This window comes from Chinchilla lanigera, unplaced genomic scaffold (assembly GCF_000276665.1).
Source record: "Chinchilla lanigera isolate Chin_1 unplaced genomic scaffold, ChiLan1.0 scaffold00097, whole genome shotgun sequence".
Taxonomy (NCBI): domain Eukaryota; kingdom Metazoa; phylum Chordata; class Mammalia; order Rodentia; family Chinchillidae; genus Chinchilla; species Chinchilla lanigera.
In genome coordinates this window covers 3,338,493-3,361,274 of record NW_004955498.1, presented here as the reverse complement: position 1 = coordinate 3,361,274, position 22,782 = coordinate 3,338,493, and the positions used below count along the sequence as shown (strand labels likewise).

Sequence of the window (22,782 nt, the reverse complement as noted above, 5' to 3'; positions counted from 1 at the left end):
TTCTTCATTCCAGGACCAGCGGAAACCTCAGAAAGAGTAGCATGTGGAAGTCTATGTGATCCAGAAATTGATAGTATTTGCAGGGTAGAGCATGCAGATAATGATAAAGAGTACCTAGTACTAACTTTAACCAAAAATGTTCTCGACAAAGCAAACAAAGATAACGCACACCGATATTTTTCTCCAAATTTTAAGGTGGAGCTGTACTTCACAAAAACAGTTGAGAAGCCGTCACATCCAGAGGATAGCAGCTCAACTTTTGTAACGCCAGATGTTAGTGACAATGAACCCGATCATTACAGATACTCTGACACCACTGACTCTGACCCAGAGCACGAGCCTTTTCATGAAGATCAGTACACACAGATTACAAGAGTCTGACTTTTTTTATCAAGAGGAATTAAAAGCCATGAAAGCAAACTTGAATAAACTGAAAATGGACATTTTTTAAATGGCAATAGGACACTGTGTCAGCTTACCAGTTACGGGAAAGATTCTGTTTCTCTGACCAATCTTGTTTTACCCTGTACATCCACAGTGTTTTGATACTTATTCTCCAGTTGAAAAAGTTTGTGTTGCTGTGTTATGTATGTACCTCTTTGTGTCAAAATGGCTTTTGAAATTTAATTAGAATAAATAGAAATGGCTCTTCCCATTTAATTCCAGTTTTCTAAAAAGTGGACTCAGACTAATGTGTATACTTGGGAATTTTTCCAATTTGTGTTCTCTAACCAATTGAAGTAGCTGAAGAGCTTTGCAAATTACAGGTTTTCCTCCTACCTCTTTGCACTTGTGGCAACAGGTAAGTTCTTTGTCATCTAAGTGAAGTTTCTAAAGGGTTTTTGCTACATCCTAATGCATGTATTCAGGTTCAGGAAATGGAGGGAGTGCTCAGAAAGGAATACATTTTATGCTAGACTCTGGACCACAGACCATCTCCAGCTATTTACGTGTACCTTTCTTTAGCATGCTATGGTTACTAACCTGGGCATTTGAGGAACTGGCTGTTGTCACTGCTTATTGTTTGTGCAATTTTTAAAAAAGGATATTGGTGCGAGAAAAGGCACTTGAGGAAGTGAATTTGTATTGGGGTACAGAAATGAATCGTCTGCAACATCTTAAGAATCCACAAATGAAGGAAATAAAAATGATGAGGTCATAGATAAGAAACAAAGATGTAACCATATAAATGAGAATGTTATCAACAAAGAACGGGCTTGAAACATTATAAAGATTTACAGTGACTTTTTACAGGTGTTTTCTCAAATGTAATGACTGCTTCGTCTCCTGTGTAATCAAGACCAGTGCTAAAAGTCAGATGGTATTAGTGCCTACATCTGTCAACAGTTTATTAGGTTTCAGTCGTATACCTGCTGTGCTTGCTTCACGAGCACCCTGCAGGCTTCTTTAATTTGTAGTACTTCACAGGAAATTTCGAGATTCTACCGTAAGCGGTTTCTTTTTTTAAAGATTTATGTTGCACTTATTCAATCCAGTAGCTGTGAGCCGTCCCACCCTTTGACCTTACACATTCCATGACAATGAGTTTTGCAGTTTTGCACATTTTTAAAATGTCATTAACTGTTAAGGAATGTTACTTGAACACTGAATACATATAATGTATATATTTGAAAAATTGTGTCAAAAAGGAAATTAGACTTACAGGAAGTGTTCAGTACTGCACAAATAAGGCATTTAATTTTTCAGTAGAAATTGCCCTGTATGTGCTCTACCAATTTGTTATTGAAATAATAGACTTTTTTTCAATGTATGGTGATGATTCATTTCTTCATAGTGCTAGATTTGGGAACTAAGGCTTTGATTTATGTGTAAAATATCATCATATATTTGATATGCCCAGACTACATACAATTTTAAGCAGACTATAACTACTATTGTAAAGCTATTGCGAAGATACTGCTAAAAAGATTTTTTTCTCAGAAATGTGATGTCTTCAAAATTATACCTTGACCTTGACATTTGAATACCCAGCCATTATATTTCTTATTTGTGTAAATTCCCATTTTCAATAACTTATTGGTGCTGAAATTTTTTGACTGGCTGTGGTCTGACCTAGTTAATTCACAAGCATAGAGTGCATAGGACTTATTAGAGCAGCATTTATAGAGCTTGATGGTAAATAGATTAAGCACAATTTCATCTAAAATATTCTTAGTAAATAATGTTGACATGTTTTCCATATATCATCAGTTTCATTCAACAAGCAAAGTTTTTAAATTTTTAACAAAGCTGTTAGGATTTACACATTTGTATTTAAACATTGATTATATAGAGTATTGACTGACTGCTCATTAAGTTAAATTGATAAAGTCAGAGACTATTCCGCAGATCTCCCCACTGAAATTAACATGCCATTTTGTCTTTTATGAAAGCTGAAATTTGAAAAAAAAGCTGAAAATTGACTAAAGTGAAAAATCAATTACTTACATTTTTGAGATCTTTATTAATATTGTTTTTTGTTACACTTTTGGGCACAGCATATTAAAATATAATTTGCATTGTTTCAATATGTAACATGAAGGGCCAGGTTATAAATAATTATAGTGTTAAAAAAAAAAATCTTGAAGACTCCCAGGAGGAGACTGCAGACTGTTGACCTAGGGTTTGTGTTTGGACAAAGGAGGGAAGTTGGAGGTCTGTGATCAGGCCTGCATAGGTGATACATGACAGCAGAAGTTTAAAGAAAGTTTTTAAACTCCTGTACAGAGGAGTTTTTAAACTCCTGAGGCAAAACCTCGTACCAGAGATGCCTGTGCCCGGGGGGAAAACCTTCAGGTATCAGGAAAATGGCGATAGTATAAACAACTATGGAAGTAGTCAAAACCCACCACAGTGGGTGAAGATTGCCTGTCAAAACAAGTACCATTTAACAGTGTATGGAGAATGCTTTGGAAATAGAAATGAAAACAGTGGAATGAAGCATGCATGGTAACAGTAGTTATTCTATGGTCAAATAAGAGTGACCTTCCTTGTGTCCCACGGAACCCCAGGAGTCAGAGTCTGCCCGTGAGGTGAACATTCTCAGGTCCGTGGAGGACAGGGGTCTAGGCTGTGCCAAGAAGCAAAGTGAAGACCTCTAGAAAGGACAAGGGTGACTTGAGGACTGCAGTTATTCCCCTCCTGTCACTCCTCAGGCACAATAATGGATGTGATGTCTCTTGACTGCCACCTCTTAGAGTCAGGGAGATGTCCTTGTTCTGAGGTGCTGCTTCAGATGAGGGGAGTGGAGAGGAGCCCAGCTCGTGTACAGGTGCATGCCAGAGCAGAATGGGGAGTGTGGAAACCTCATCCCAGAGAGAGTGTCACCAAGCAATTGAGACATGCTGTTCTGTCCTTCCTGCCCTGCCAGGAAGGGATTCCAAGTGAGACCATGGTGCCATTCCAGGGAGCTTAAGAGTCGGTTCCTGGGTCTGAGGAGAACAGTGTAAGGGCCATAGAGCATAGGGTCCAGGCTTTGCCAGGACTCAAGGTGATGATCCCTAGGGAGGTTGGGTAATGGGGAGCCTCCCTTCAATGCCTGTTTGAGACCCCAGGCATGTTGCTGAATGCAGGGTCCACTCACTGTGACTCATTCAAGTAGAGTCACAGGACAGCCGATTGTGAGTTTCAGGCTTTAGGTGAGAGGAGCACAGTAGCCCAGCCTCAGCTAGGGTTCACTGTGATGGTCGGGGATGGGGGAGATGACCCAACCCAGAGAAAAGGTCTAGAAACTATCCAAATCTTCCTCTCTTGTTGACCCTGGACCACATAGGAGCCAGTTTGTCAGAATGAATTTCATCTTCGGGGTCTTTGTAAGACAGCGCCTTGGACAAGCAGGAAGAGAATCAGGTCCATGGAAGACTGGGGTACTGGCTCTGCCAACAGCCAATGTGTGGATCGCTAGGGAGGTGCGGGGGGGTGGAGAATTCCTCTCTGCTCTTGTTGTGAGCCCTGGGAGTCTGAGCATGTTCTCAGATGTGATGTCCTCTCACTGCTGCTTCTGTGGTCAGGAGACGAGAGGTCTTGTTCTGAGCTATGTGAATTCAGTTGACAGAGCAAAGAGGGCCAAACTCCATTAGGGGTCACACTGAGGGGCTCTGGGGAAGTGAGGAAGCCCCATCCCAGAGACAAGGACCTGGAACAATCTTGATTTGCCTGTTTGTCAGCCCTGCACTTGGGGGGGGGAGAATTCTCATGTAAGAGTCCTTTTTTTGGATCAGAGGATCCAGATTGCAGATTCAGAGCCTTGTTATGAGATTTGGGCTTCAGGGAAGAGGAGTGGAAAAGGCCTGGGCTCAGTTAAGTCCAGATAAGGGCTGTGGGAAAACTGAGGAAACCCCTTCCTAGAGAGAGGGTCCCAGCACCTTCTAGAAATCCTCTGTTTTCTGTCTATGCTGCTTAGTATACAATTCTTAGGATTGTGCCTCCTTTGTCCTCCCAGGGACTTGAGGGATCCTTTTTCTTACCACTTTACTTCATGTGGGAGGAAAAAAGGCTCAGGTCAGTTTGGTCAGGGCAGGATCTGACAGCAGAATGAGGAAGCCCCAACTTAGAGAGATGGTTCCCAAAGTCCCAAACCCGGACCTGCCTCTGTTGTTCCCCTGGCACCAGGGAAAATGTCTCCCAGGAGCACTCCTTTCCCCTCCAGGCACCAGGAGAGGAGATTAAGAGTCTATTTCTCTGGTCCTTGCCTCAGTGGGAGGACTAGGGAGATCTGAGGCTCAATTAGGTAAAGGGGAGGCCCGGAGGGCAGAGTAAGGAAGCCCCAAGGCAGGCTGTGAGTCCTCAAACAACCCAGATCTGCCTCTATTTCAACACAGGGCACTTGGGGAGAGGGAGAATTTTCAGGAAACCCTCCCTTTTTTACCTCAGGGCACTGGGAGAGGAGAGGCAGAGCCTTCCTTTGAGACCTGTGTTTCAGGTGTAGGGAACATAGAGGACTGGGCTCAGTCAGGTCTCTGTGAGCGGCTGTGCGGTGATGTTGATGTCTCAGCTCACATGCCGTTTTCCCAAAAATCCATATCTACCTGTGTTGTACCCACACAGAGCAGATTGGACTGACACTGTAGAGGAGCACATATGATAGGATGGGCCCCTCGCCATGTCTGTTACAGGGACGTGGTTGTCAGAGCCTTGTTCTGAGTCTGCTCTTCAGTTGGGATGAAAAGATAGAACTGGATGTTGCCCCAGTACCAGCTGCTGTAGACAGCCTTGCAAATCTGTTCCCTGTCCAGGTCAGGTCCTGTGGGACTTGAGGAAGCCCCACCCCAGAGAGACTGTCTCTGAACAACCCTGAGTCCTCTCCAGTGTCAAACCTGGACTACGTGGGACCCTGCTCCCCACTTTGGCATCATGGGATCTGGACATCAGAGCCTTGGTGTGTGAGGGTACACTCAATTTAACAGAGATGGGGATTCAGGCTCTGCGGACCACCAAGTGCCAGACCCAGAGGAAAGAAAGGTGGCTCCCTCCCCATCCCACTAAAGGAGCTACATGGGATACCTCTCTGCTCCAGTTATCAGGTCTGGCAACCCTTGGGCATGGTGCCTGGATGTGTGGAACTGCAACTTGCATTGGAGAGGTTCTGAGAATTGTGACAGTCTTCGATACAAAGGAGGGTGCGATGCACTCCAGGACTGAGTGGACCCCACAGAGACCTGCCCCTACTCTGAGTCCAAGGAAGACTCATGCAGGGTTATGAAGCATGATATTCTTGACTTCTTCAATAGAATCTGAGGGACCTTAGGGTCTTTGACTATGAAACAGAGCCTCAGCAAAATGGGGGAAAACAGGCCCTGACCTAGTCAAGATAATTTAAGCACGATTGCAGGACCCAGGACACATGACACATGCGACCCAGCCTGCCCATTCTTTCAATCTGAGTGCAGTCCTGCGTTCCTGCCTCAAATCTGGGGGAGAGGATGCAGGTTGGGGAAGGGTGAGGCTATTTCTAGACTCTAGGAGAGGAGTACAGGGAGGATTGCACACTAGACCAGAGGGTGACCTTCCCCCAAGGAGAGCCCCTGGAACATGCAGTGCACCTTTGACCTTGGCTCTTGGTAAAGGAGAGAAGAGGGCCTTGATCTGGGCAGTGTACCCTCAGGTCAGCAGATCCAAGACATGGGAAGCCCGGCCCTGCTGGTAGGCTGGGGTGGCCACAGGCAGGACCTCAGAGAAGAGTCATCTGCACGGTATGTCCACCTCTGCTGTCCTAGCAAGGTGGTGGCCTTGATTTGCCAAATACAACCTCAGGTCAGCAGCAGGGAAATGTGAACACCTGGGCCTGCACCAGACAAGGGAGGGACTCTGGATTCTACTCCTCTTTCAGTCTGGGGAAACCCATACAGAGGTGTGCAGGTGTGCTGTGTTTTTGCATCTGCTGTTTCAGGGAGGTGGCCCATGCTGTGAGAATCTCATCAGGTATCAGGAGGAGCCACGTCCTGTTGGCAAAGGGAGCAGGCCTGGATCTGCAGGGAATCAAGGAGAGGAACCTAGGTGAGCACTGAAGGTTCTTTCCTCCTTCTGGTACATGTGTGCAATACAGAATGATTATAATCATTGTGGGCACTAATACATGTACATGACACATGTCCCTTCCTTTTTAAATCTCCTTTCCCTCTCTTCCCTCCCCAGCCTTGCATCTCTTGGGATACAGACCACTACATACTGATTACATTCCTCACAGGGGCTTGGTGTGGGTACAAACTTCCATTCCCCCTTTTTTATCTGATGCTCCTTCATCCACTGTTTCTCTCTCTCTTTCCATCCCTTGGTTCCCTTCCAATATGCTGAAGATCTCACTAATTAATATTATTCCACTTTTATTTTGCTGTTGATATTTGGGGTTTCTAATAGAAGAAAAATCATGTGGTATTTAATTTTGTGTGTCTGATTTGTTCATTTAACTTTGTGGTGCCTATGTGCACCTATTTTCCTATGAATGACTCAAGTTTATCCTTCTTTGTGGCAGAGTAGTATTACATTGTGGGTAAACACCACATTGTCTATATCCACGCACCTCTTAATGGACATACAGGCTGTTTCCAAGATTTGGCCACTGAACTGTGCTCCTCTAAACATCTGCATGCATGTATCACTGTGATATGATGTCCTTAATTCTTACAGGAAGATACCTAGAAGATGAACATCAGAGTTGAATGTAATTTTTAGCATTAGTTTCCTAAATAATCCCCATGATATTTCCTTCATAATAGTTCCAGTTTATATTCCCACAAACAATGAAGAAGTGTTCATCTTTCCCCATAGGCTACTTAGCACTTACTATGAATTAATTCTTTTTAGGTAGCCATTTGATTGCAATTGTGCTAAATCTGTGCAACAGTTTTGGAAAAATGTTCACTTTGACTCTGCTGGTTCTGCTAACAGGAGAAAGCTCCCTATTTTCTAATATCTTCTTCCACTACTGTAATTTTCATAGTCGAAGTCCTTCAGTTCCTTGGTTAGGCTATTTCCTAAGTATTTCATTTTTCTCAGTGTTATTGTAACAAGTATTATTTCCCTCAGGTATTTCTCTATGAGTTTATTACTGATGTAAAGGAACTCTACTGATTTGTGTGTGTTGCCTCTGTAACCTTCTACATTAACAAATTTGATTATGAATTATAGGAGGTTTTCTTTTCCACGTCATGAAATTTTAAGTTGTACCATAGGCAATGAAGAAAGCTGCAATTATTTCTTGGCCTTCTGGCTAAGATGAAGTGTAGTATCTAATCTTATCAGGAAGTGGCTCTAGCACTGCCACCAAACATGAACCTGGGAGACTGGGGTCAGGCACATTGCAAGGGGTTTCTTGAAATTTAAGTGAGTGTTTCAGAAGTGTAGAAGAGCACTAAGCCATGTTTCCCTGAGAAATGAAACCACTTGACTTCATCTTCGCCTTACATTTCCCTTAACCCTATTTGCTGAGATATGCAGACCTGGGTATATAGAAGTACCACAGGGACATATTCATGTTTCCTTGATATTTCCCTTAATGTTCCCTTAATAATTCAAAAATTGTGATCGAGTCTGGCCAACATGCCAACATATCTCAGTGCAGCAGGCAAGTCAAAATTGTCTAGCACACAGACAACTGGAATGGGGGTTCAAGCCATAGCCTGTGAGATTCCAGGGCTAAGTCATGTGATAACAACTCAGCAAAGGCCATAGGACTCAAAAAGAATTGTATGGTCCTGGCAGTAAATGTGCCAGCCTTCTAAACATCAAGTTATCTGCTGCATCACTAATTGGAGCGCCTCTGTGCCAGGTTTAAGAGTGCTCTGTTTCTCCTTATGTGCCATGCCTTTATGTTTCTTTCCCCATGCACTCTTCCATAAACCCCCTGTGCCTCCCTGAGTAGTACCAAGAAAAGACATGGGCACTCTGACTCTTGGCTCCTGTTCTGCTGAGAGCAATTGGTCATGCCAGAGCCTCTTCAGCTGCAGATCTCTCTCAATGTCTATTTTCATCCATGTGTCACATTGCTGTTTGGGAGACTAAACCCTCCTTAGGAATTTTAGTACAGAAGGACTGTCCTCCCTCACAGAGCTTGCAGGAGAAATTGGGTACAGGGAGGTGGACCTGGAGCATGACTTAAAGGTAACCCCAATACCAAGATCCACAGTTCAATCTATGGTTCTGTATCCTATTTGAAAACAATCTAGTATTTCCCTACCCAAAGCAGGAACAAGTTATAACAGGTATTCAGGGCTCCAAGATATGATATGAACCATGCAAAATAAGGGAGTTTTAGAGGATAAAGGAAAATCACATCAATGAATGCACACTTTCATTACAAGACACATTTATACTCAGGAATAATAAAACAAGCAAGGCCGGTATGCTTTGGACACACAGTAAAAAATAACTTGAATACTTTGCTCCTTTGTTGTTAGCATTTGGCTTGTAGGTGATATTGGATACAAACTCAAATGAATTGTTCAAAACTGAGAGTTTCTGTTGAGTCACAGGAGGTACTTGGGCTTTAGCATTTGAAAAATTCTGGAATTGTTCAGACTTTGGGGAAGAGATTATTTTACTTCTGAATATATGAGAGAATAGTTGTTTTAATTTGGGTTGTATTATGAATTTGATAGTGTTGTTTTTATTTGAAAATGAAATATACTTAAAGTGATGTGCTTGGGTGTGAAGTTTATAGGGGATAAATTTTGGTACATAATCATGAGATTTCCACAAACAGGTTAACCTACCAGTTTAAGAAGGCATGCCTCTGGCAGTGTGTGTGAGGGCCATGGAAGTGTGACTTACCGTACTGTATATGGTCTCTGCCCCCTTTCAGTTTGGTGCTGTTCCTCAGTTCTTCCTGGCCACCATGAACTGAGCAGCTTTGTGCCTCCAGGACCTTCCCCATGCTGTTTCTGCCTTGGAGACAACCCATCATAGATGGAAATATGAACCAATTAACGCCTTTGTCCTTGAAGTTCTGCTGGTTGTAGCAGCAACATGCCAAACAAGTTTGGGTTTCTTTTTGAGTTTCATGAACTATCCACGGAAAACGAGAGAGAGACAGACAGAGAGAGAGAAACAAAAACAGAGAGAGAAACAGAGACAGAGAGAGAAACAGAGATAGAAAGAGACAGAGACAGAGACCTAGAAAACAAATATAAAAAACTGTAAACACAAAAACAATAGGAAGATCTGAGAGAGACTGGAAACAGCGGAGCTGGTCCCTGAGTGTGGGTAGGGGCAGGGAAGCTGAGGGCTGCACAGGTAGTCATGACAGCATCAGCCAGAGAAAAGTTTTGGAGCTGCTGCATCTATATCACTGCATGGGCTGAGGCATTACCCCAAGCCACTGAGGGCAGTGACCTATGGGTAACAATAGAATATCAGGAGAAAGGAGAGGGTGTGGCTGCAGAGACTGAGCTAATAACCATGTAACCAAGCCTAGATGATGAGGACTGGCTTTCACAACCATTGCTATTTTAATGTAATATAAAGAATGTACTAAAAATAGAATAGCAATGAAGAAATGAATCATGTGTAGTACATCTTGTATAACAAGTATATGCAGTGTACCTATATACATGTGGGAATATATTTATATAAATATACACTTAAATATCCATTTGACATATATAATACACAAACTTACACATGCACACATAGGGTTCGGCACCTATATATAAATATACTCTACATGAACACTATATAGACCTTTTCTTTCTGTTGATATAAAGTCCATGCATACATTTGTTAGAGATGTAAAATAGCGTCCTGCACTAAATGAGCACTGAAAGGTGAAAATAACACTTTGGACTATGAATAGTTGGATCAGATCACAGAACCAGGACTTGCCCCAGTCTTTGCTACTGCTCACCCACTTCCCATTCAACATCAATCTTCTAGAAGGAAAGGATGGAGAGGTCTGCCTCTTGCTGGTGAGGAGATCTCATAAGAAGGCATGGTTGTACTTGACATGGTAACCAGAACTCTGAGCTCCTCAGCCCATGCCTTGAGGTCAGCCTTGGAGACTCCAAACTGTGCAGCAGTATCAGCCTGACTACTCTCCTCTCCTCCCATGACTGTCACTACAGGGCACCCCTGGAGGTGTGGAGAAACCAACAGTAGTAGGCCGAAAAATGCCTGGGCACTGCAACAAATGAAAGTGATGACCCCCAGGGAGGACTAGGGACCAGCAGAATCGTATTCTGTTCTTGCTGTCAAAACCCTGAGCATATAGCTGACATTCTGTCCTGTGGGGTCACATCAACATGAAGACTTTGTTCTGAGTTCCTTACTTCAGGAAGACCAAGGCTCCGTTTAAGATCAAGTTGACAGGCCGTGTGAGGTGTAAGGAAGCCCCCACTCAGAGAAATGTTTCCCAAAATGTCTAATTCTCCCTCCCTTGTTAGCCTTGCACATTCAGGAGGGACTTTTAAGTGAGATCACTGTAAACATAGGTAACTTTGGGGGTCAGAACCTTGGTCTGAGGGGAACAGACTCAAGTCCATAAAGGATGGGGCTCCAGGTGCTAATAGGAAGCAAAGCAACAACCATTAGGGAGTAGGGAGTGAATCCCAAGAATCCTGTTGCTTTCTTTCCTTCAGCCCTTGGAGACCACATGCGTTTTACTGGATGTGTTACCCACTGACTTCTCCTTCTGGGGTCAGAGAGAGGTGAGGTCTCTTCTGACTTGCTTGCTTTAAGTGAAGGGAGCAGAGAGGGTTAGGCTCAATGAAGGTTCACTTTGAGGGGCTGTAGGGAGTGGGGAAATTACTTCCCAGAGAGGGTTTCCAAAAATCAGATGTATCAATATGGCTAACCTTGTACTCCAGGGAAGAATTCTCATGTGGGGACCTCTTTCCCCTTAGGGGACCACAAGTGCAGAGTCTGAGACTTGCTCTGAGGTCTAGGCTTCAGTGGGTAAGAGTAGATAGGACCTCATATAAGTGAGATCAAGGTGACAGCTAAGGAAAGACTGAGAAATTCCAACCCAGAGAAAGAAGGGACCACAACACTCTAGAAAAGACTCTAGAGCCTTGAGTGTACATCACTTTGTAGAACTCTCACAAGTGAGAATTAGCACCCACTGTTATCTCTCCAGGATCTAAAAGGAGAGACAGAGTCTTGCTCCCATGATGGGCATTCAGGTGAGAGGAGCAGAGAGGGCCTGGGATGGGGCTGTTCCAGTTGAGAAGCTGGGTTGGGGGGCTGAAGAAACTGAGAGAAAGAGACACTGATAGAGACAGACAGACAGACAGAGAGAACCAGCTCAATTTGGAAATGTCACTTATCAGCCCTGAGCCCTGAAGAACTCTACAGTGAGAAACCCTTTTCTCAGGTGACCAGGAGAGTCAGATCATTATTCTGAGGTCACTGTTTCACGTGAGAGTAACATGTAGGACCAGGGTCACTGAGGTCAAGGTGAGGGGATGTGTGGGCCAAGGAAAGGTTTCCCCAGGCAGAGAAGCCACAAATCATCCAGATCTTCCTGTTATCAGAGCTGGACCACACTGAGGGCGATTTGGGAGAATGAGTCCCTTCTCATCAGCACAGGAATTCTGAGAGTCATGGCTTTGTCTTCAATTCTGTGCTATGGTGGGGATATGAGGCAGGACCTGGCCTCAGTTAGCTTCTTGTGAGGGATTGCCCTGGGGGACTGAAGAAGCCCCACCAAGATGGGATTCCAGAATAATCCAGATCTGCCTCTGCTGTCCTCTGTTCCCTAGGGCATGACTCTGAGGTTATTGCTCCATTTGCCTCAGGGTACCAACCTGGAGAGTTAGAACCTTGTTCTGAGCTTCTGCTTCAGGTGGCAAAAGTCAACCTGAGCTCAGTTGTCCGCTTCAAGCTCTGTGGGAGAAGGAAGGCCCACAGCAGGTAGAAATCCATAAATAATCATGCAGCTCTGCCTCTTTTTACAGTTCTGCACCACACAGGGCAGAGGAAACCCCTCCCCCAGATCTACCCAGGGGACCCTGAGTGTGTTAGGCTGGTTGTGAGGTCTACCCTGCAACTGTAGAGAGCAGAGTGCACTTGGTTCTTTTAGGGACTGGGGAGATGTTATGGGGGAATGAAGAAGCTTTTCATCAGACATAGGGTTCCCCAACAACAGAGAAATGTTTCTGTGGCTGTCCTTATCTATTTTGGCACAGAATTCCCAGGTGAGCTTCCAGTTTCACCTCAGGGGCTTTTGTAATCAGAACCTTATTCTGAGTGTTGTTCCTCAGCTTCCTGGAACTGAGAGGGCACAGGATCTTTTAGGTCAAGGGGAGATGCTGAGTGCAGATTTAGGAAGCCTTTCCCCATGTTGAGGGTCCTAGTCCATTACCACTTTTCTGCTGTTGTCAGCTCTACATCTCAGAACTGGTGGGTTGATAGGTTACTCTTCCCTCTTGTACAGCCCTTTTCTGATTATATAGTAGCAAAACTGTATCCAGGAAAAGAAGGACATTTGTGGAAGTCAGGAGGCAGTGAACAGATTTATTTTACACTAGTCATCCTGACTGGAATAATTTCCAACAAAAGCTATGCAACAAGTGTTTGTGAGACAGCATTTTTGGATGAGACATAATCAGGTGATACAGAGGCAAGACAGTAGAGCCTGGCAGTTCCATTGATTTCCTAGTAGGGTGAGATCATCGGTTACAGGGCTAGATTAATGACCATCAGTTACAAGACTAGATTAATGGCCACAAAGCTTGGTATAATCAAGTGTTCTGAATTTTTACATATGCTCTTGTGGTTACAGAGGTCTAGAAAGTAATAACAGCACTATGAAACAGTGATAGAGCTAGGCAGCTTCAAAGAGAGCAAAGTTTTAAAAAGAACAATATTTTCGAGTTCAATTTTCCCTTACACTTAGAGATTCTGTGTGTCAGAGCCTTGGTCTGAGGGAGCACACTGAGTTTGGCATGGGATATGTGTCCAGGAAGGAGACCATCCCCACCTGGGGCTGAAGACACCTGAGATTCAATACCCTTGTGTGACAGGTCATCCTCAGATAAGTTCAATGATAGTGTGGGATGGCCAGGAACTAAGGTCAGGAGAGATGAGTCATGTGGTCATGTGCCAGAGGTAAATGCATGTTTGCATGTAGGAAAACATTTTGATGAATGTCTACACTGATTTCCATAGTGGGTGTTGTAAAAAAAAATGTAGACTGTTGCATTCATAGAAGAGGAATGGGTTTGTTGGGATTTTTCAAACGAGAGTTCCATGGATTTTTATATTGTAAAGGGAGAAATAAAGCTATTTACAGAATACAGGAAAGAATTTTTATAAAATTCTAGAACTACGAAAAAGATTCTAGAACTGATAATTGATTTTAGATAAGTCAATGGATAGAATATCATTTTACTTGCATTTTTATCATAACGATGAGCAACTAGAAATTGAAATTATATGATACAATTTAAAATAAGATTAGAGGAGGAGCTGGGGAGATGGCTCAGTGACACAGTGCCTGTCTGATAAGCTCTAGGTTCTGAGTTTGATTCCCAGTACCCCAAAAATAAAAGTAAAAATAAAAAATAAAATTGTGAACCTAAAATAAGATTAGAGAAGTTGAGCTGAACACCAGACAGCTTCCGCAGCCTTGGCGACTGTACTCTCACACCTCCCCCACCAGCGTGGGAACCACACTGGGTCCAGGGAAGCCTCTGGAACCTTGGTAACCACAACTGCCCTCCCTCTCACACCCTGGTGGAAGCCGTACTGAATCTCGGACAGCTTCAGGAACTTCAGGGCACTGCCCCCACCCCTCCCCTTCCAGTATGCAAACCAGGCAAAGCCCTGGACTGTTTCAGTGGCCTCTATGGACATGCTCCACAGACTCCAAAGCCTCTGGAGAGCAGACTTGACCCCTGAACAGGTTCAGCAGGCTCAATGACTGTGCCCTCGCCCCTCTGCCACCCATGTGGGAACAGGGCAGAATCCTGGGTAGCCTCTGGAGCCTCGGTGACTATTAGTGGACCACTACAACACACTCGTGGAGCCCGGCTGAATACAGAACAGCTTCAGCAACCTTGGTTATCAGCCCCTGCTCTTCCCCTACCAGCATGGGACCCAGGTGGAGCCCTGGAGTGCTTCAGGGGCCTCAGTGAACATAACTGGCCCTCCCACATGCCCTTGTGGAAGGTAGGCTGAACCTGAGACAGTTTTGGGAACATGAGTGACCAGGACCCTCCCACACATGCACCAATGCAGAAGTGGGGCTTGATACAGGACAGCTTTGGTACCAACTTATAGAGGCCAAGATGGGTCCTGGACAGCTTCAGAAGCCTCACTGGCCATGAACACATCAATTCCCGATAGTGTGGGAGCCAACTGACCCCAAGAAATCTTCGGGAGCATCAGTAAACTCACTTCATCCCCACACACCATCATGGGAGCCAAGCTAAGTAATAGGGACCTTCGGGCCCTTGAGCTGTCACTCTCACACCATAGTGGGAGTGAGGCTGAGCTCCAGGGAACCTCTGGATCTTTGAAAATGGTGAAGTGAAGGAGCCAAATGTGATTGCAGAACTCCGCTCTGCCTGGAACAAATGCAGCAGACATCTAAACAGAAGAGCTTGGAAGTCATGCACCTGAAATTTCTGAAATGACAGAAACTGAAGTAAAGAAATAACTCCATCAAGCCATAGAAGAAATAGCTCAGAAATAATTTTTCAGGTAAAAAAGAAAGGAAAAGAATGAAGAAAGAATTCCTCAGCCCATCTAAATAAGATGAAAAAATACAAGAGCACAGAAAAATGAGGGAAACCTTGAATGAACAATATAGGAAAGAATTAAAATTCAGGAAATTTAAACTTCCATCGAAAGCTGGCAAAACCGCTTGAATGAAGCTGAAGATAGATTTTCAGAGCTTGCATACAGCGTTGCAGCAGACAATCATGAAAGGAAGGAAATCATAAAAATAACAAGGAACCAGGAAATGTCAATTGAACAGCTGCAAGTAAAGCAAAGAAAAAGAATGTAAGATTAATAGATGCCAAAGAAACAGCAGGCGGCAACACAAATGATATAAAAAGGATATTTGCATAAGTAAGAGCACAAAAGTTCTCAAGCATAGAAAAAAACATACATTCAGGTAAGTGAAGAATATAGAACTCCACTTGGCCATAAACAAAGTAAATATGCACCTAGTCACATAGTGATCAAGATCCCGTAAAACTCAACAAGTGTACCAAGTATTAAAAGCTGTTAGAGAAAACAGATCACATATAAAGGACAGTCTACAAGAATCATCTCACATTTCTCAACACAAGCCATCACATCAGAAAGGTCTTGTAGTGAAGTATTTAAGGTCCTGAAAGAAAACAACTTGCAACCCAGACTGATATGCCCTGCAAAACTACCAGTCAAAATTAATGGAGAAATAAAACATTTGCACAAAAATGAGCAACATATGAAATTCATGAGTGCCAACCAACCCTACAAAGACTACTAAAAGATATCCTAGAAGGAGATAAAAATAACCACAATTTCCAGAACAACAAAATGAAGGAATCATCAAGCAGAGTAAGTTATTAAATAGAGGGAAAAAGGAGGAACCAACGGTAGGAAAATAACATGACAAATATAAGCCAATATATATTAGTTATAACCATTATGGTCTCAATTCACCAATCAAAAGAAACAGATTGGTATATAGCAGCAAGAATCAAAATCAAACAATATGCTGCATACAAGAAACACATTGAGCTCAGAAGGAAATTCATACACTGAAAACCAAAGAATGGAAAATAATACTCCATGCTACAGAAACACAGAAAAAAGTGGGTGTAGGTATTCTGTTTGTAGAGAATGTGAACTTCAAACCAAGAATGATCAACGTGATAAAGAAGGTCACTATATACTTGTTAGTTGAAAATTTCAAGGGGAAGAGGTAATAGTCATAAATATCTATGCACCAAATACAGGAGCAGCCAACTATATAAGAAAAATTTTTACAGACATAAAAAATGGAATAAGCAGTAACACAATCAGAACAGGGGACATTAACACCACATTAACACAATAACATAGATCAACTAGAAAAAAGTGAGCACAGAGATGACATAAATAAACCAAAGTTTGATCAAATGGTCATAGTAGACCTTTACAGAGTGTTCTACCCAACAACATCAGAATACACATTCTTCTCAGTTGCACATGGTATGTTCTATAAAATAGACCATATACTATCCCATAGAACATGCTTAAGCAAATGCAAAAGAATTGAAATTTCCCCATGCATACAATTGGACCATAGTGCAGTGAAATTGGAAATTAATGATAGAAGAAATCTGAAAAACTCCATAAACACATGGAAGTTAGATAACATCCTCCTGAACATCCAATGAATCACAGATGACAATGAAGAAGAAATTCAACAATATTTACAATCAAATGAAAATACAGATACAACTTACAGGAACCAGTGGGATGCAATGAAAGTAGTCCTCAGAGGGAAATTTATAGTGGGGAATCCTCACATCAGGAAGCCAGAATATACAAATAAATAATCTTATTGTTATGGTTGATAAACTGTGTCAACTTGGGCAGTGTAGGGTTTGGCTAAGTGACTCAGCAGGGAGCTGAGGTGCTTACTTAGTATCCATCCTGAGCCCATGGAAGAGGAGGGCATGGAGATTATGTGAGTGCTACATGACCCCTGGGTGGGGGTAGCCTGGTTACAATGTAAGGGAGGGAAAGAAGCTGCTTGCCACCTTTTCTCCCTTTCGTTCTTATTGTTTTTGCTGTTTTGCTGCCATGAATGTTTGCCCTCTGCCATGTGCCACTCTGCCTTGGAGCCAGACAAGTATGGACTGAGACCTCCACAAACTGTAAGCTAAATCAACTTTCTTTCCTTAATTTTGGACATTGGGTATTTTGTCTCAGCAATGAGGGAAAAGTAACCAAGATATGTATGCTGCACCTCAAGCTTCTAGAAAAAGAAGAGCAAGTGAAGCCCAAAGCCCAGAGAAGGGAGGAAATTATAAAGATCAGAGCAAAAATTAAGGCAATGTAGACTAAGAAAACAATACAAAAAATTAATGAATCATAGAGATGGTTCTTTGAAAAAATAAATAAAATTTATAAACCCCAATCCAACCTTATGAAAACAATGAAAGAAAAAGATTGAAATTTATGCAATAGTGAATAAAAGGGAGAAAGCATAACCAACTCTGTAAAAATTCAGAAGATCATAAATACCTACATTGAAAATCTTTACTCTCAGAGGATGGAAACACAGAGGAAATGAAGAGATTACTGGATAAATATGAATTAGCAAAGCTGAATGAATAACATATAAACATTGTGAATCACTCAATATTAGCCAGTGAAACTGAAAATATAATAAAAAAATTACCAAAGAATTAATGCCCATGTCCTCATATATTCACAGCTGAATTTCACAAGAAATTTAGAGAACATTTAATGCCAATTCTTCTCAAGCTCTTTAATGAAATTGAAAGGGAAGGGATTCTCAGTAACTCATTCCTGGATGCAAGTATTACAATGACACCAAAAACAGAGAAAGACTCAATCAAAAATGAGAAATAGAGGCCACTCTCTCTAATGAATATAGATTCAAAAATACTCAATAAAATATTAGCACACAAAATGGAGCAAATCTTCAAGATGATTATACATCATGACAAAGTGGCATTCATCAAGGAATGCAGGGATGGTTCAATATTCACAAATTAATTCATGCATTACACCATATCAACAGAGGCAAAGAAACATCACATTATCATCCTAATAGGTGCAGGAAAATCTTTTGATAAAGTCTGACACTCATTCATGATAAAAATCCTACAGAAAATAGGAATAGATGGTCTTTACCTCACTCCAATCAAAGCCATGTGGCCATATATGGACAATGATACCTATAACAGAAAAGGGAAAGTCTCAAAAAGACTTGTTCTGAATTGTTGGATATAGATCCAACAATACAGGGGCTGGGGATTTAGCTCAGCATCAAAGCACCTGCCTGGCAAGCACAAGGTCGTGAGTTCGGTTCCGGGTACCGGAGAAAAAAAAAAAAAAAAAAAAAAAAAGAACAATACAGATATTTCTTACTTTCTTTCATGTGGCTTGGAGAACAAAAATAATCAACCATATTTCAAAGGAGGCAAAGCTTATGCTGACTTACAGAAGATTTTCAGAGGCCTCAGTGCATTGTTCGTTAGCTGCAAAGCAAAATAACGTGGAAGAGAACAATGGAGGAGAAATGCTCAGCATGCCACTGCGGCAAAGAGAAAGACAGGAAGAGCTAGGTCGACAGGTGCACACACACACACACACACACACACACACACACACACACACATACAGAGAGAGAGAGAGAGAGAGAGAAAGAGAGAGAGAAGAGAGAGAGGACACTTTGAAGTCACTCCACAAGTGGTTTTGTCCTTTGTAAGAGGCTACATCAGTAAGCATCAGGATTTTGGGGGAAATTATACATTTATATGATAATATTTCTCCCCTGACTGCTAAAAGGTTCATCTGCATCTCTTTTTTCAAAATAGAGTTAATTTATCTCAAAGAGTGGCCAGTGTCTTAAGAGTTTCGTTATTCTAGAAAGTTCCAAGTCCCAAATCTCTCCCCAAGACTCCAGGCAAACACTTAGCTATGATATCCTTAAAAATAAAAAAAAGTAAAATGTTTGCATTACACCAGAGCACAGGTAAGCATTCTCATATTGAAAGGTAAAAATAGGTGTGTAGAATAAAGTTGGACTAACACAGGAATGAATCTCCACAGGGTAAACATGAGCTCCCTTAAATCAATGTCTAGCATCCGTGGTGGAGTGTGCTGAGATGTGAGCTGCAAAGTGCCTGGAGGGCCCTGGTCCTATGGCCATTCCAGTTGTAGCCCACATGGTCTTTCACTTGGGCTGGCCCCACTCAGTATTTGTGGCTTCCTTCCAATGAAAATCCATTTACTTGGGAACCCCAGTTCCCTGGGATCTCCATGGCAACTTTTGTTTCACTCTCACAGATTCTTGTAGCCCTGTCTCACAAGCTTTTGCCATGTGCCATGATCCACACTTACCTTTCTATGAAAGTTGGGTGGCAGCTCTTGAGACTCTGTGGTCTCTCATCTTCCACATGCTTGAAATACCAGCACCATGAGAATTAAAAAAGGGTTTGTCCTCAAAAAACAGAAGCCAGGGCCCTTGACATATGGCTGTAGATGTCACTGGGGATGAAATCAGGGATACACTACACTAGGTGACCCTGAATCACAAGAAGCCCAATTTTCTTTTGTTCAAATGAAAGATTTATAGTTTTGGACCCTTGATCCTCTAATGATGGAAGTGCTGCTGATTTCAGATATGCTGCAAAGGCATGTTTCTTCTTGGTCCTGTGCAAACCCTTTGGTTCTTCACAATGTTAATCTCTTAGGATTAATTGTCTCCTTGTTTCCCAACTTCATGGGTGCTTCTTCTTGTGAAACAATAGTTTCCAAGGCAATCAACTCTGGCATTTCCTCATGATGTGCACTGTAGATTTCCTACTGGCATTGAGTTATCTATGTTACTAAACATGAACAAAAGCTGTTCTTGCAATGACTACTGCAAAATTAATGAGTCTACCACCATTAGGTTCAGTTTCCTACAACATTTCAGGACATGAGCAAAAACTTTTCTACTGGAGCATAACACATATGGCATCTAGTCATTTAGCCAATGTAGCCTTACAACATCTAGATGTTCCCCGCAAGGCTTATGCAATCATAGGTGGGGTTTTTGAGAGTTGATTGGATCATGGGGTGTGAAACTCATTAGTGGATTAGCCTGCTGATGAGTTTATACCTAAACGTGATGTTTGTAGACGCAATCTGATGGGAGGAGGTGGATCACTGGGAGTGTAGAACAAGAGGTCTATCTCCCTCATTCACTACTTTTTTTCCTGTTTTTTGCTTTTCTTTTTCTTCTGGTACCAGGAATCGAACTCATGACCTTGTGCTTGCCAGGCAGGCGCTTTGCCACTGAGCTAAATCCCCAGCCCCACCTCTACCTCATTTATTCTTAAACTCTATCTGCTCCTTGTCTGAAATGCCATAAAGTGTATGTCTTCTGTCATATCTCTCTGCCATGCCACTCTGCCATGGAACACACTGACTATGAACTGAAACCCCTATAAACTGTGAACCAAAATATACCTTTCCTCCTTTAACATGTGTGTTTTGGGTATTTTGTCATAGAACAAAAAGTAACTGAGATATACTTATTTCACAAACAAAGCTCCTGACCCTGACCCTATCTGCACCCATTCTCATCAACATTCTGTTCTTCTGAGCTTTGCCCAGGTTTGCACATCAAGCACTACTCACAGCATTCTAGGACTTCTCCAGCCTGGATCTCCACACCTGTCAATTCCTCCTGTGAATCACTTTCAAAGCTGTTGGACAACATAGTCGTGTTCAGTGACAGCAGTGGCCATACTCCTCATACCAACTGTCTATATTAGTCCCTTTCCTCTCAGGGGGACATGAAACTAAGCCTGTGCTACTTAAAGAAGGATCCTTTTACTTTGACTCACAAGCTCAATCGATGCTTGCTCTGAGAAGGAAAAGACCTGCCATGACGGTATGGCAGACTAAAGCTGGTCATGTTACCACAGCTAAGAAGCCAAGTGACAAGGGAGTGCAGGGAGACCACAGTGGCTACACTCGCACTAGAGCTGAGGAGACAATTCACTCTCCACATGTATCTCAGTGGCCTACCTCTTGTAAACATCCCCACCCCCAAGTGGGAGACATCTGCAAGTCCTTTTAGATCTAAACCATAAAAACATCTTTGGAATGAAACTCAAATTGTGAGAGAGATATTTGAGAGACTTAGATCATGTGATTCTGACATCTGACACATTTGAAGTCTGTAGGGCAGGCTAGCAGGTTGAAAAATCCCACAGCATTTATTTTTCCTAATGATTTTCATTTCAATTGTACTCAGCATGTAGAACTTATATGCAGTAATGGAGTTTGCTATGGTATATCACAGCACGGAGACCGTGCACGCTAATCACTGCAGGCCTGCTTTGTTAAATCTCCCTGAACTCTCTTCCCACCTCTGGTAAACCCTGTTGTATGTTCAAATTGACAGTTTCTTAAGCTTCCCGATAGGATACAGTACCTGAGGTACTTCATATTATGTGGTGGCTTTTTTCACTTAACATAATGGCCTCCAGTACACATAAAAAATGTTTACAATTTTTTAAGGTTTCAAATATAAAATTTGTACACACAAATCCTAGAAATAGCTTAAACAAGCTACCAAAATGTCTGAAGACTTCATGGAGATAACTATAAAATTTTGTCAACATTTTCACATAAAAGTACTTTGAATAGAGCAACATATCACACAATGAAGAGGAACAGAATAAATTAAACTTGCAATTTCTTAAATGCCTTATAGCAGAAACAATGACACACAAATCTGGATTCTAAATTTACACAAAAACAAGAGAAACAGAGATCAGAAGGAAAGAGAGACAGAGAGAGGCAGAGACAGAGATAGGCAGAGAGACAGAGACAGACACAGAGACAGAGAGGCAGAGAAAGAGAGAGAGAAAAAATCAGAGACAGAGGCAGATGGATAGAGAGACAGAGAAAAACAAAAACAGAAAGAAAATCCTAGCAATCACACCTAAGCAAGCAAATTTAAGCATCAAGGAATAATGCTGGGGGAGACTGGAGACTGTGGACCTTATGCTTGCATTTGAGTAGGGTCAGGAGAGTGGGTGGAAGCTGAACCCTGCATATGTGGCCTATGATAGCCTGAGTTTGAGAAAAATTTGAAAATGCCTGCCTATATGACATAACAGTTTGAGGCTGCACTTCACACCACAGATGTTAAAAGCCCAGGGCAACACTGGAAGACCAGGGAAATGGAGATATCTTGGATATGTAGACTGAGCTAATAAGCACTTGAAACCACCCTGGTGGGTGAGGACTGGCTTTCAAAACAACTACTATTCATGGAACGTAAAGAATGCAAGAGAAACACAAAAGAAAGTATAGCCATGAATCATGCATACTAACCATAGTTACTCTATGATCATCTGAGAGTCTCCTCCCTTCTGCCCCAGGGAACTTTGGGCCTCAGATTCTTTCTGTGAGGTGAATATTCTCAGATCCATTGAGGATGAGGGTCTAGGCTGTGGCAAGAACCAAAGCGAAGGGCTAGGGATGTGGCTCAGTGGTAGAGCTCTTACCTTGCATGCACAAGGCCCTGAGTTTGGTCCCTAGCACCACGTACATAAAAAATTAATAATAATAAATAAATAAATGTTTAAAAAATACCACATCTTAAAAAAAAAA

At 42.4% G+C, this 22,782-nt stretch overlaps 1 protein-coding gene across 1 annotated transcript in view; it reads left to right on the top strand.

Moving 5' to 3' along the window:
• LOC102021258 overlaps positions 1-22,782 on the top strand; it is a 53,806-nt gene that overhangs the window by 27,255 nt on the left and 3,769 nt on the right. The window contains 2 exon segments of the mRNA XM_005406477.2: positions 6,389-6,495; positions 12,192-12,342. Coding sequence (XP_005406534.2) covers positions 6,389-6,495; positions 12,192-12,342 — 258 coding nt within the window.